The sequence below is a fragment of the Crinia signifera genome, chromosome 19, assembly GCF_055691185.1.
Source record: "Crinia signifera chromosome 19, ASM5569118v1, whole genome shotgun sequence".
Lineage (NCBI taxonomy): Eukaryota > Metazoa > Chordata > Amphibia > Anura > Myobatrachidae > Crinia > Crinia signifera.
Window position 1 is genome coordinate 9198884 of NC_139226.1, and position 14873 is coordinate 9213756.

At 48.7% G+C, this 14873-nt stretch overlaps 1 protein-coding gene across 4 annotated transcripts in view; it reads left to right on the forward strand.

Moving 5' to 3' along the window:
- The window catches only part of ARHGAP33 (Rho GTPase activating protein 33), a 53141-nt gene that overhangs the window by 12700 nt on the left and 25568 nt on the right, over positions 1-14873 (forward strand). For 2 of the 4 annotated variants that reach the window (XM_083161993.1, XM_083161991.1), the window contains exons 3-5: positions 10629-10726; positions 10847-10925; positions 13798-13878. In XM_083161993.1, the coding sequence (XP_083018119.1) occupies positions 10629-10726; positions 10847-10925; positions 13798-13878 (258 nt within the window). Of the gene's footprint in view, positions 1-3902; positions 3927-3987; positions 4390-10628; positions 10727-10846; positions 10926-13797; positions 13879-14873 lie in introns of those variants that run through there. The other 2 variants (XM_083161992.1, XM_083161994.1) reach the window with 2 other exon arrangements.

A 14873-nucleotide genomic window follows, 5' to 3' on the forward strand; every position in this document is an offset into this window, starting at 1 on the left:
ATAATATAACACTGCACCTAGTAGCACTCCTCTGCCTGTATATAATATAACACTGCACCTAGTAGCACTCCCCTGCATGTATATAATATAACACTGCACCTAGTAGCACTCCTCTTCGTGTATATAACATAACACTGCACCTAGTAGCACTCCTCTGCGTGTATATAACATAACACTGCACCTAGTAGCACTCCTCTGCGTGTATATAATATAACACTGCACCTAGTAGCACTCCCCTGCATGTATATAATATAACACTGCACCTAGTAGCACTCCTCTGCGTGTATATAATATAACACTGCACCTAGTAGCACTCCTCTGCGTGTATATAACATAACACTGCACCTAGTAGCACTCCCCTGCATGTATATAACAGAACACTGCACCTAGTAGCACTCCTCTGCGTGTATATAATATAACACTGCACCTAGTAGCACTCCTCTGCGTGTATATAACATAACACTGCACCTAGTAGCACTCCCCTGCATGTATATAACAGAACACTGCACCTAGTAGCACTCCTCTGCGTGTATATAACATAACACTGCACCTAGTAGCACTCCTCTGCGTGTATATAATATAACACTGCACCTAGTAGCACTCCTCTGCGTGTATATAACATAACACTGCACCTAGTAGCACTCCCCTGCATGTATATAACAGAACACTGCACCTAGTAGCACTCCTCTGCGTGTATATAATATAACACTGCACCTAGTAGCACTCCTCTGCGTGTATATAACATAACACTGCACCTAGTAGCACTCCCCTGCATGTATATAACAGAACACTGCACCTAGTAGCACTCCTCTGCGTGTATATAACATAACACTGCACCTAGTAGCACTCCTCTGCGTGTATATAATATAACACTGCACCTAGTAGCACTCCTCTGCATGTATATAATATAACACTGCACCTAGTAGCACTCCTCTGCGTGTATATAATATAACACTGCACCTAGTAGCACTCCTCTGCGTGTATATAACATAACACTGCACCTAGTAGCACTCCCCTGCATGTATATAACAGAACACTGCACCTAGTAGCACTCCTCTGCGTGTATATAATATAACACTGCACCTAGTAGCACTCCTCTGCGTGTATATAACATAACACTGCACCTAGTAGCACTCCCCTGCATGTATATAACAGAACACTGCACCTAGTAGCACTCCTCTGCGTGTATATAACATAACACTGCACCTAGTAGCACTCCTCTGCGTGTATATAATATAACACTGCACCTAGTAGCACTCCTCTGCCTGTATATAACACTGTCCTGGGTACTTGTGTATTTTGGCGGCGCCCATCGCATCGCATACCATAACGCATACGATGGTATGCGATGCGACGCGATATCGTACGATAGTGCACGATGGCATACAATTTTGAAATTGTATGCCATTGTACATGGCATACGATGCCATACGATGCGATGCGATTAAACATTGTATAAGCACCCTAATGGGTGCTTATACAATGTTAAGCACCCAAATGGGTGCTTACAATGTTAAATGCACCCCCACGCCACTCCCCCCACTATAAACGTGAACCCGAAGCGTGGCGAGCGGCGGCGGTACGCGTCCTACGACCTTTTCATACCCACACTATCCACGTCGGCGTGTATAGAATAGAATAGAATAGTGTGGCGAGCGGACGCGGATACCTGTGAAGCCCGCGAAGGGACGCGTTTACCTGTGAAGGTATCCGCGTCCGCTCGCCACGCTTCGGGCTCGGTGGCTCGCTGCGCTCGCCACACTATTCTATTCTCAACTCCACGCCGACGTGGATAGTGGGGGTATGAAAAGGTCGTAGGACGCGTACCGCCGCCCCTCGCGGGCTCGCTGCGCTCGCCACGCTTCGGGTTCACGTTTATAGTGGGGGGTGGCGTGGGGGTGCATTTAACATTGTAAGCACCCATTTGGGTGCTCAAAAGCACCCTTTAGGGTGCTTATACGATTTTTGGTCGTACAGGGGGTCAAAATCGCGTTGCATCGCATCGCATGCCATCGGGTGCATGGCATGCGATGCGATGCGATCTGTTCGTCGTACGACGGACATCGGGGGCGCCGCCAAAATACACAAGTACCCTGTCCTGCACCTAGTAACACTCCTCTGCGTGTATACCACTTGTATATAACACTGCACCTAGTAGCACTCCTCTGTGTATGTAACACTGCACCTAGAAACACTCCTCTGCGTGCATATGACACTTTGCCTAGTAAAACTCCTCTACATGTATATAATCGCTGCACCTAGTAACACTCCTCTGCATGTATATAATCGCTGCACCTAGTAACACTCCTCTGCATTTATATAATCGCTGCACCTAGTAACACTCCTCTGCATGTATATAATCGCTGCACCTTGTAACACTCCCCTGCATGTATATAATCGCTGCACCTAGTAACACTCCTCTGCATGTATATAATCGCTGCACCTAGTAACACTCCTCTGCATGTATATAATCGCTGCACCTAGTAGCACTCCTCTGCATTTATATAATCGCTGCACCTAGTAACACTCCTCTGCATGTATATAATCGCTGCACCTAGTAACACTCCTCTGCGTGCATATGACACTTTGCCTAGTAAAACTCCTCTACATTTATATAATCGCTGCACCTAGTAACACTCCTCTGCATGTATATAAATGCTGCACCTAGTAACACTCCTCTGCATGTATATAATAGCTGCACCTAGTAACACTCCTCTGTATGTATATAATCGCTGCACCTAGTAACACTCCTCTGCATGTATATAATCACTGCACCTAGTACCGCTCCTCTGCATGTACATAATGCTGCACCAAGTAGCACTCCTCTGTATATAACGCTGCCATGTATGATCTGCCCTGCCAGTAAATATTTGGCCGGTGTGTAGTTAGTACATTTTGTGGCGCCGCCCCCACTGTCTGCATCCAGATACAACAAAGCTGCTGGGTTATAACTGATTTCATCACACATAGCCGCACCATGGCTCAGTGCTCCATGCAGTGCCCCGTGGCCCAGTGCTCCATGCAGTGCCCCATGACTCAGTGCTCCATGCAGTGTACCATGGCCCAGTGCTCCATGCAGTGCCCCATGGCCCAGTGCTCCATGCAGTGACCCATGGCTCAGTGCTCCATGCAGTGCCCCGTGGCCCAGTGCTCCATGCAGTGACCCGTCGCCCAGTGCCCCTTGGCTCAGTGCTCCATGCAGTGCCCCGTGGCCCAGTGCTCCATGCAGTGTGCCGTGGCCCAGTGCTCCATGCAGTGCCCCGTGGCCCAGTGCTCCATGCAGTAGCCCGTGGCCCAGAGCTCCATGCAGTGCCCCATGGTCCAGGGCTCCATGCAGTGCCCCGTGGCCAAGTGCTCCATGCAGTGCCCCATGGCCCAGTGCTCCATGCAGTGCACCATGACTGATTGGTCCTTGCAGTGCACCATGACTGATTGGTCCTTGCAGTGCTCCATGCAGTGCCCCATGGCCCAGTGCTCCGTGCAGTGACCCGTGGCCCAGTGCTCCATGCAGTGCGCCGTGGCCCACTGCTCTATGCAGTGCAGCATGGCTGATTGGTCCCTGCAGTGTTCCGTGCAGTGCACCATGGCCCAGTGCTCTATGCAGTGCACCATGACTGATTGGTCCGTGCAGTGCACCATGGCCCAGTGCTCTATGCAGTGCACCATGACTGATTGGTCCGTGCAGTGCACCATGGCCCAGTGCTCTATGCAGTGCAGCATGGCTGATTGGTCCCTGCAGTGCACCATGGCTGAGTGCTCAGTGCGATGCTCCATGCAGGGTCAGGGTCCCACCTAGCATGTGTACACAGGGACAGCAGGACTCTCCCCCACAGGCCAGGCTGCATCTCACTTGCTACCATTGTCTTTGCACCTGAATGGATTATTCCATTCTGCAGGCTGGGGGAGGGCGGCCGAGGATGGTGATGGTATGTAAGTAAGGAAGGCAGGAGGGTGGCCCATGGCTGGGTATGGGCAGAGGGATCCTATGAGGAGAGAGGGTGGTCAGAGGTAGGGGAGGGGGTCTCAGACATCCATTGTCAGGGGCCTTGGTGGACGTCCCTCCTGCACCCCTCCGCAGCATGTACATGCAGCCAGCCACAGACTGATCTGGGACAATGTAATGAGAGACCGTCAGGGAGAGAGACACACTGAGAGCGCCTGCTAGTCATGGATAGATGCCACCATGGGCAGTGCCACTAGGCAAAGCCCCTCCGGCATCAGACAGAAGGTGGCAGGGGCGCGGTGACGGATAGGGCAGACACAAAGACCCCCGGGTACATCAGTGGATTTGGGAATTGCATGGTGTCCTGCACCCCGGGAGCAGTCATGGAGTCTGGCGGGGGCTGAATTATAGCCTCCCATCTACCCCTCCCAGGCAACAGGATGGTGGTGAGTACTGGGGGGGGTTATACGGTGGGGTAGGACGCATCCGGAGGGAGTGACCAGCAGGTGCCTTTGTTGTGGGAGGCAGTGGTGCTATGCCTCAATAATACACGCATGGTGGGAGGTAGGCAGGCGTGAGACCGACAGGGTTATACGTTACATCCTTGCAGATGCAATCGCCATCGGCTCAGGGGGTCTGTGCGGCGTAACCAGCCCTAAGAATGGGGGGTGTATCGTAGGGAAAAAACGACTGTCGGGGGTTAATTAACGACTAATCAGTTGCTGTGTCAAGTTTACTTAAGCGATGCTCTGTGGCTTCACGCAGGGCTCGCTGGCGAGATGCTCTGCAGAGCACTATCCACCGGATGGCTATTGGGGAGATTCACTGCAGATCACCCTCATTACTGCGGTCAGTGGTGGAAGTGATGTCTGACAATAACTGACAGCAGCATATTTGTTGGAGCGATGCTCTGCAGATAACTGGATGCATGCCTGCTTCCTGGCTCTGGATGAATGACGGGTGATGCTCTGCAGAGCAGAGGCTGATGGGGGGGTTACAGCATTAAGTCCCCTGTCCTATCCAGAAGGGGTTAATGCCAATGCCGGCCACTAAAAGGTTATTAATGAGCTAAAACAAGAAGTGGGTCAGAGAGAGTACGTCTGAGCGTTATCCTGTTAGAGTGTGAGCTCTTGGGTTCCGGTAACTCTTGTGTGTCCTTGTTTGGCATTAGATTGCAAGCTTTTCGGGGCAGGGACCTGTGTCTGTCTTGCTGGATCTTTGCACCTGCTGGGCCTCAGGAGTGAATGCAGGTGACAAGGGGCATGTCGTGCTCCAATTTGGGGGTCAATTGTCCAAACATGACTGGGGGTGAGGAGGGCCTTCGCCGTGCAGTGTCTGTGCGCCGCATACAAAAGCGGACAGTATTTTCCCTGCATGCAAATAAAGGATACATTGCATTTGGCCACCTTGCATCGCAACGTGGATTGTCCAGGTGCAAATTGGCGCGCTATCGGCGGTTTTGTGGCGCCCATTGTACGTGACCTCCTGTTATATAAGCGCTATAGGGTGTTTTTGTTTTGAGCTGTTCCTGCATATACACAATTCCCATACATACTGGCTCTTCCCTACGGAAGATGTTTGCGCTGCGTACGAATGAGGCCCAGGAAGCCGCCTTGGTGATTGCTATTGTGGGAGACAGCGACTGCTGAGAGAGAGAGAGAGAGCGTGCTGTTAGCATTACCAAGACAGCCTGACAGTGGGATCACTGTGTCCCTTATCCCCTTTAACATAACAAAAGCTGGGACTCTCCCCCCTCCCTCGGCTTCTCAGCCCCTCAGCCTGCTCTGGATTCTCGTCCTGAGTCTCCCAGCCGTGGGGTAGTGGTTCAGGTTCCTATGGTAACCAGTCTTCCCGCGCAAAGCTTGCGGGTGACAATGCTGATGGGGATGTCACAGGGGACTGTGCCCTTTGTGATAGGCACGCAGCCGGTCCCCGCATGACTGGGGCCTTGTTTACTAAGCAGCCTTATTGTAGAGACACGTGAAATCTTTCTCACATGTGTCGTAGATGCCGTCCTTCCTACACAAAGGAAATCGGAGGTCGTGCGTGTGGTTCTGTTCTCTCTGAGTATTGAGATATTATACATTCAGGTGTGGCCCTAGGGCCGAGGATGTCCGTTAATAGGTTGACCATGAATGTATGTAACAGGTGGACATAGGCAAAAGGTCGTAGAAAAAAGTCCAAATAGAAAATAAATTGTGAACAATACATGTCGATCATCGTCATGCCACCGTATTGCTCGTATCCACCTTTTTGCATTATTGGGGCTCTCGCCTTGTCTAGGTCAAAAGTTACTGCTTTTGACCTAAGTACGTTTTACTGTGTTATAAGTCCTCTTGTCCACTGGGGGCAGTATTCCATTGAAACCAAGTCAGATTATTGTGGTCGACCAGGAAGCGGAATGGCAGCTTCCAACCACCTTTTAAATCATAAAAATAAATGACCTAATAAAAATGTAAATATGCCCCGACATAGCATTGAGGGTAATACTTATTTTAGTGGCGTTGCACGGTCATGAAAGAAGGGTTTCTCATTTGGTAGAGCATGCTGGGATTTGTAGTTCTGGAGGACCACCGGTGATATCATTCTAGTGTAGATGGAGGCTTGGTTTTAATATTGTTGCTACTTTTTTATCGGCATTGTATTTATAACACGGTTATTATACAATCTTCAATGTACAGCAATTACAAATCTAAATGAAAAGAATAAACCTAAATTGTATAACGGGGCTGTGGCAACATGTGCTGTGGGCCAATCAGAAATGACAGCTCAGCAAGTGATATAATGTTCTGATGTCATTATTTATTAACAAGGTATAGATAGCGCCATCTGTTACATTGTAAATGCAAACACAACAGTGATAAAAGCACAATGGGTAATAACAGACAGTCAGGCGGGGAGATGAGAGGGAGAATACAGATGTCATCACGTCTGCGTCCACCAATAAGAACAGGACTCAGGGGTCTGGGTACTAAGCTGTGGAGAGAGATAAACTACCAATCTAATTGCCCTATTACAGGCTGTGTTTGGGAAATGACAGGAGCTGCTTGCTTGGTACCTTTATTAGGGGCAAGCCAAGCCCACTGAAGGTCGGAATGGCTTAGATCGACACAAGAAATAGGTGGACGGGCTGGAAGGTCGACAATGGCTAGGTAGACAGTCAAAAAGGTCAACATACGTTTTTTTGGTCCGACAGATGGTATTTCATGCCCTACCATCCACTAGGGCGTGGAGGGAGAATATAATAATTGCCGAAAGCGAGGGGGACACAGGACATTTTGACGGTATCCGTGTTGACTATGTTGACATGCAGGACAAAAAAACCCTGAAAAACTCATGTCGACCTAGCCATTGCCGACCTATTGCTTGTGTTGACCTTCGAACCCTGCCAACGTTAGCCATGTCGGGCTATTTAATGTGTTGACCTTCTTTGGTCAACCCAATGACCCATACTCCCAGAAGGGCACTTTATCTCTCTCCGGGGCTTAGGACATAGACCTCTCATACCCCTCTCACACTTACAGAGCCGGGTCATACCCGGGAATGTGTTCCCGGATGCTTCCCGGGACTCTACCCGGGAATGTACCCTTTCACACTGCACTCAGACCTGGTATCGACCCTGCAAATACATAAGCTTGTCATTAGAAATGGACTCAAGGGCTCTGAAAGATGACATCAGCATTTGTGAGCCCAAGAAAGCTCCAATCAGCAGCTTTTTTAAAGTCCTGTGTACCCGATCCTGGGTACGGGACCATTCACACTGACCGCATCCTGGGTCGATTCTGGAATCTACCCAGGTCAGAATGCTCATCCCGGGATATTCTTTCAAGACCCTTTCACAGTGAGCTAAATCCCGGGTTGATGCGCGTTCATGTGCAAAAACCTGGGATATTTTTGCAAGTGTGAAAGGGGTATCAGTGACTTACATTGGGATAGTGATCAATCTAGCGCCCTGCATCTTTCAACACCTATTTCTTCCTGGGGTGTCTCTTTCTGCTGTGGTTCTTCTAGCACAGGTCTGGTCTGCATATCATATTATGCTGCTATTGGAGATATTCCTCAAGTACCCCCAACAGTGCACGTTTTCCAGGTCACCCGGCAGGTGCACTCATTATTCTGGCACATTTGAAAAGATCCACAGGTGGAGCTAATTATGTCACCTGTGATTCTGTGTGGAGACCTGCAAAACATGCACTGTTGGGGGTACTTGAGGACCAGGGTTGGGAACCACTGGAGTAGATTAAATGTGTATTTTGTGTAGACTGTGGCCCTTATTCTGGTTCACTCGCAAAGGCAAATCTCAAATGGACAGAGCCATGTGCACTGCAGGGGGGCAGATGTAACATGTGCAGAGAGAATTAGATTTGGGTGAGTTATTTTGTTTCTGTGCAGGGAAAATACTGACTGCTTTATTTATACACTGCAATATAGATCTCACTTTGAAGTAAAACCCCACCCAAATCTAACTTTGTCTGCACTTGTTACATCTACCCCACCTGGAGTGCCGCATGGTTTTGTCCATTTTAGAAGGAATTTTTTCTTTGCGAGTGAACCAGAACAAGGGCCTGTGTGTAATCCGTAGATAACCCATCGGCCCTTCTAGTACAGTAATGGACTCCAAATATTTCCTTTCTCCTTAGTATGGCTTTTGGCTTGTTTTCGCGTACGCCAACTCTTACAAATGCCAACCTCTGTGTGGCTTAAAATGTTAATTGTACAAATAAAGAGTATTTTTTTTCTTCACAAGTAGGATTAGAGGTGATCTGTAAATCGGCGACTGTGTTACTATAGAAACACGGGACGTGTAGCGAATATATAAAAATAGTTCTGGTGTAACGCGTGTGCTGACAGGAATGTTTTGCCGAGGAGCTGGCGCTTCGTGTTAGATTCAGCCTACACATTGCGGATGCAGCCAGTGTGCTGCTAAATCCATCTTTTGCTGGAACGCTGCCTAATATTTCTCACTTTCACTAGTGTTTGTTCATCTAGCGCTGGCATATTCTGCTGCGCTGTACACTTGGTGAGACGGTGACATCACAGAAGTATGAGGTAAAATGTTTTACGCCCCAGTGATGTCACTAGTTCTGGGTTAATAAATTGGGAGGGGTCTATTTACTAAGCACTGAACAGAGGTAAAGTGGATGAAGATAATGTACCAGACAACTTGTCATTTCTCAAATACAGCCTGGAACATGGCAGCGGCTAATGGGCTGGTAGGTTATATTTCTCCAAGGCTTAGTACATAGGTCCCTTATTGAGGTATGAGGTGAAAGTTAGCAATAACTCCGGTTGTAGCCAGATGATGGTGGTTGTAGTACATAAATTGTAATATATAGGCATGCCCTGGTATTACTGGGAGACCCTCTCAAATATTGGGATACTCTTATGGACTTTGGTGACAGCAGAAATGTATGGTGACAGTACAGGCTGGCCCGGCCGATCCGGAGGCTTGGTGATGCGGATATGTGGTGGATGAGGTAATTGTGGCCATGTCCACTACTGTTAAGTGGTATAAATGGCGACACTGGGCAGACGGGGGCATGAGACCCCCCCCCACACCTGGTCCTATTCTGAGAGACGTATTTGTATGATGCCATTGTCTGAGCAGGGAACATGATATTCCAAATTAAAGGTCCCGCAAAAAATATCGGTGTTGTAATTGGTTTCGGAGTTATGTGGTAAAACATATGCCTGTCATTTACAATGCATCACCATTGTGCTCTGGAAAATGTGCCAGTTGGTGAACTCTCCCGGTGCACCTGCTGGGTAATCTGAAAACTGTGACAGTTATTTTCAGACACCCACTATGTAGGTTTTTTTTTTTTTAAATTCAGCTCTTTAAAGGGTAATAAGGGGTAAAATGTTTCACCCTGCAAACCGTTGTCCGGTGGAAACCAGGCGCGTCAGCTAGTTGTTGTTATCCTTTATTTATATGGCACCTCAAGGGTCCCTCCGCCTCTAATTTAATAAAGTTCCAGCAGCAGATGTACGAAGCCTTGGAGAGTCATACAGTGGCAACCAATCAGCTCCTAACTGGCCTGTAACATGACAGTTAGGAGCTGACTAGCTTATACTATATTGCTCGCCTATGACCTAGTATATTGAGAAACCCTGGCGCTCCTTGATGTGTAGGTGAGGTCATTATTTGACCTGGAAGAACATGACCCCATGCATTCATTACTGTTCGCCACCTGAACACTCCACCGTTGCAATTTGAAGGTCCGTATGAATGGCATAAAAGCTTCGCAACCCATCTGCTCAGTGGTTGTGTTGGATAACCGGATCACAATGTTGTGTTGGGCCTTTGTCCATAGGTTTTTTTTTATTTGCTTGTTTGAATTCCTCATTGTATTTTTGCGTTTATTTAATGTCTAAAGGCATTATGGGAAAGCGTGAAGATGTGATCTGCAAATCGTCCGCTCTCAATGAATGAAAACATATTTTTATGTGTCTCTTAAGCCGGCTACAGATGTAATTTCAGGCCTCATTTTACCGCGTGAGAGAGAGAATAATCTGACTCTATAGCTGTTTTCTCAGCCGTGCGGGGATGTGATTTAGCCTGACATGGCCGCCGTTTGCTGCCCGGAATAAAGTGGTTCTAAGATGTAACGGTCATGAATAGTGAATGGGCTCTGAGGCTGAGTGCCTGCTCCGCACCCTCGCATAAATCTTCTCCCTGTTCCAGGCTCGGGGCACTGACACACTGGATACAGGTACAGACGGTCCGGGGCGCCTCATATCTTCTGCAGCTCAAACCGGCGTGAAGGGGCGACCCAACAGGAGGTAAATCGGGGTAGGGGGGGCGTTGGGAGAGGGTGGCAGTGCACATTCTGTATGATACAGTGAGGTGACTGCTGAGGACTTGGGCATTTATTAACCATCTTTATCCTGGTCTCTATTCAGGGTGACGCGCGGACCATTCGTGAAGCTGGCAGACTGTGCTCACTATCATTATGAAAACATTAACTATGGCCCTATCCAGGTAAGGGACGCTGCGTGGGACACACAGCAATTGTCTACGTGACTTACGGTGCAGAACATCAAAGGACAAAGATGGGGTTTATAATCCTTGCCGCATCAACGGCCATAGTACCCAAATAAGCCCTAGGGTGGCAGATCCCAAGGGTCACGTGGTGTTCGGATCATGGATTGCATGATGGTATAGATAAGGGTAGGCAAAGCAGAGGGCCCTGCTCGTGAGTCTAATGGGGAGGGGAAAACAGACAGGGGTGACACGGATGGGGTAGACAGTGAGCGTGGAACAGAGTTAAGCTGAGTTTAGTGAAGTAGTGGATCTTGAAACCCCCTTTGATGTTTTGTAGAGAGGTGATTGGTCAGATAGAGGTAGGGAATTTCAGAGGTGAGGAGCAGTGCAGGAGACATCTCAGAGGTGGGATTAGGGGCAAAGGGATATAATCGGTGGTGTGCATTTGTAAAGTGAAGTGGACGGGGCGTATTGGTATTGGTGCGGTTGGCGAGGAAGATGTGGCGGGCAGCAGCATTGAGGATAGCTTGGAGTGTAGAGAGGTAGTTGTAAGGGAGGGCAGACACAAGGCTGTTACAGCAGTCCGTTCTGGAGAAGACCAGTGAGTGGATCCAGGGCTTAGTAGCATCCAGGGAGATAGTCTGATCCTGGAGATATTTCTGAGATGGAAACGGAACTGAACGTGTGGTTTGAAGGATTACCTTGCGGGCTACAGATGGCGCCGCTCTTATTTGTTTCCGCTATATGCTGGTAACTGGCACACCGGCGGACATCTCACACACTCGCTTGTCCATTGCCGAGAATGGGGTGCGTGAGCATCTCCGACGTGCCTTGCAACCCATTCGCCGGTGGGGGGTGGTGATCGGTGTGCAGGGAGCCGCTCAGATGAGAGCAATAACACAGGCCATTCGTTCCCAGACTTGTTTTGAATCACGGCACCCAAGAGTATCAGAATCTTCTTTTACGGCACCCTTAGGCCAACAGTTTATTTTAGAGAAATATAAAAAATATATATATATTTATTAAATTAAGCAAATTGTTTAGATGTCATCCTTAGGTTTAATTCGGTGGTAAGGGATAGGATTCCATTCTGTTTGTCCACATATATTATGATTGGCAGCTACCAGCACTGGTTTTCCCTATTACATTCACCATAAGTAATCTGAAGTGGTCCTGGACCACCAACCCAAGGCACCCCTGCAGGTGTTCCAAGGCACCCAGGGCGCCACCACACACAGTTTGGGAACCACTGACTAAAGCTGGGTACACATATGTACAATTTCATTTTTCTTGCGACCGTTCGATCGACCGAATACACGTTCGACCGTCCAAAACATACGACCGATCTGCGCGTACACATATGTACAATTTTACTTGTGACGTCCGATGTACTCCACATCACATATCTATCTATCTATCTATCTATCTATCTATCTTCTATAACTATATCTGTCAGGAATGCACACACAACGATTATTTATTTCAAAAGGAATGCACACACAACGAATATTCTTTAACAGCATGGCGCGGAAAGTACGGGGGAGAAGACTTCCTGTTGTTTACATGCTGCGCTGATGGAGGGATGACGCAGCTAGTCAACACCCACATGGGAGGAATGATCGCAGGAACGGGCTGCATATCGATCGAACGTGCGTACACATGTCACTTTTCTTTCGATATGGAGCCGTCCTGTCGGAAGAATATTAAGCAGCAAAGAACCTTCGACCGACCGACCGTGGACGCCCAAGAGCGTTTTTGGCCGTTTATCGATCGCAACGAAGGGATCGGGACTGCGTACATATATATACAATCGAACGGCAGTTCGTCCACAGAACGGAAGAACGGCCCGACGATTGTACATATGTGTACCCAGCTTTAGACATTTTAGATTTAAAAAATGCGTTTGGACATCCAGGAGGAAATAGCAGAAAGACCATAGGAGATATGAGTGAGGAGGAAGAGGAGGATGGGTCAATAAAAGAGAAGTAGATCTGAGTGTAATCAGCATAGAGATGATATTGGGGCTGATGTGCTCACCTAAAGAGGATGTACAGGGGAGAGTAGGAGAGGATGTGTGTGTGTGTGCGGGGAGGGGGATATGGAGTCATGAAAGGACTGAAAGAATGGCCACAGAGGTAGGAGGACGGCAAAGAGAGAGCAGTATCACGCAGACCAAGGGAGTGAAGGATTTGCAGGAGATGGTGGTCCTCCAGAGCAGCAGAGGTCAAGGAGAATGAGCAGAGAGTAGTTTAGAATGATCAAGTAGACGTAAGGGAGGCATTGTAGTGGGAAACCGCTTGGTCAGAGCAGACTGAAAATAGGGGGGCGGCTGAGTCAAACAGGTGGTGTCCATAGCCGCAGTGTTACGCTTAGTGATTGCAGCCATAGGACAGGGGTGGCTGAACCAGTCATTGACACCTACAAACAGTCCATGTTTTCCAGGCCACCTGTGGATCTGTAGAATGTGTCATTTAAGGAATGAATGCAGCTCGATTGAAAACGTGGCCATTACTAATGACTACACCTGTGCCCCAGCTGTGTGGCCTGGAAAACCTCACTTAGTAATGACTACACCTGTGCCCCAGCTATGTGGCCTGGAAAACCTCACTTACTAATGACTGCACCTGTGCCCCAGCTATGTGGTCTGAGAAACGTTGGACTGTTGGTAGATCTTGAGGACCGGTATGATCTTAGGTGGTAGAGATGGGGAAGGAGAGAGGGACAAGTTACCAGAGCGCAGGTGATGGTCCTCATGTAAGGCACTGCACACAGTTGTGCTGTAATAACCGTGATTAAGGTGATAGAGATAATGTATATCCGGGACGCTGTTGGCGCTCATGTGGTGAATGATTCGATTCTCTGCTTTCAGCTCTCTCTGTCGGACTCGCGGCCGGAAGATGCCAATGTCAGTGAATCTGAGGCTGTTTACATCGTACAGGTCACTTGTCAGGTAAGTACGAGATACGCTGGGGCCGCCTTCCGCTCATATAAGAGAAATGGGTACACCTATGTATTGTAGTTTGTGTTGCGGGTCCATTATGTCCCATGCTATAGCCAACCATGCCACTTACCCTCCCATGAAGTATCCGTACTAGATAAATAACGCTGAAGAATATAGAAGATAGAACAGTGTGTACACTTTGTGACACGCCATGGCCAATGTCTGCTTCATTATGTGGCAGCTATTCTCAGGTCCGGCAAACATTTACTCCTTTACTTGTGCTCGACTGCAATTTCCAACAAACCTAGGACCCAGTGGCATTCTTACCTATGGCCTGCAGCCCCCTCCCCCCCCCAGATAAAATCTATCTGTGAGACTGCACTGGCTTCACTGTGACTGGCAGTGACTTCCTATTGGATGTCCGACCTGCCAGTCACCAAGGCAGTCCCATTGGGAGGTGTTCCCTCCCTCCGTGATTCCTCTCTGGGATACGGTCGAATTATCGACCCCACTTAGGTCGACACTGTTAGGTCGACAGGGTTCTAGGTCGACATGGTTTTACGTCAACATGGGTTAGGTCGACAGGCCGCGAGGTCGACATGGGTTTTTTCCCTGTTTTATGAGCCGACATGTGCCGACAGGCGGTATTTCATGCCCTACCATCCACTAGGGCGTGGTGTGAGAATAAAATAGTGTGCAGAGCATAGCGAGTGATGCGGCGGGCTGCAGTTGACTTCCAACTATGTCCATGACGACTGTGTCGACATTCGGGTAAAAAAAGTGGAAAAACCCATGTCGACCTTTTGACCTAACGCATTTGTCGACCTGAAACCATGTCGACCTTGCCCCATGTTGACCTAGACACCTGTCGACCTAGTTGCCTGTCGACCTAATGACTGTCGACCTAAGTCGGGTTGATAATACGATCCGCCTCTCTATGGGCTGCTGAGTGGCAGCCCATAAAATCTGGGGTCAGCACATGCGCAGTACCTACATCAGTACTG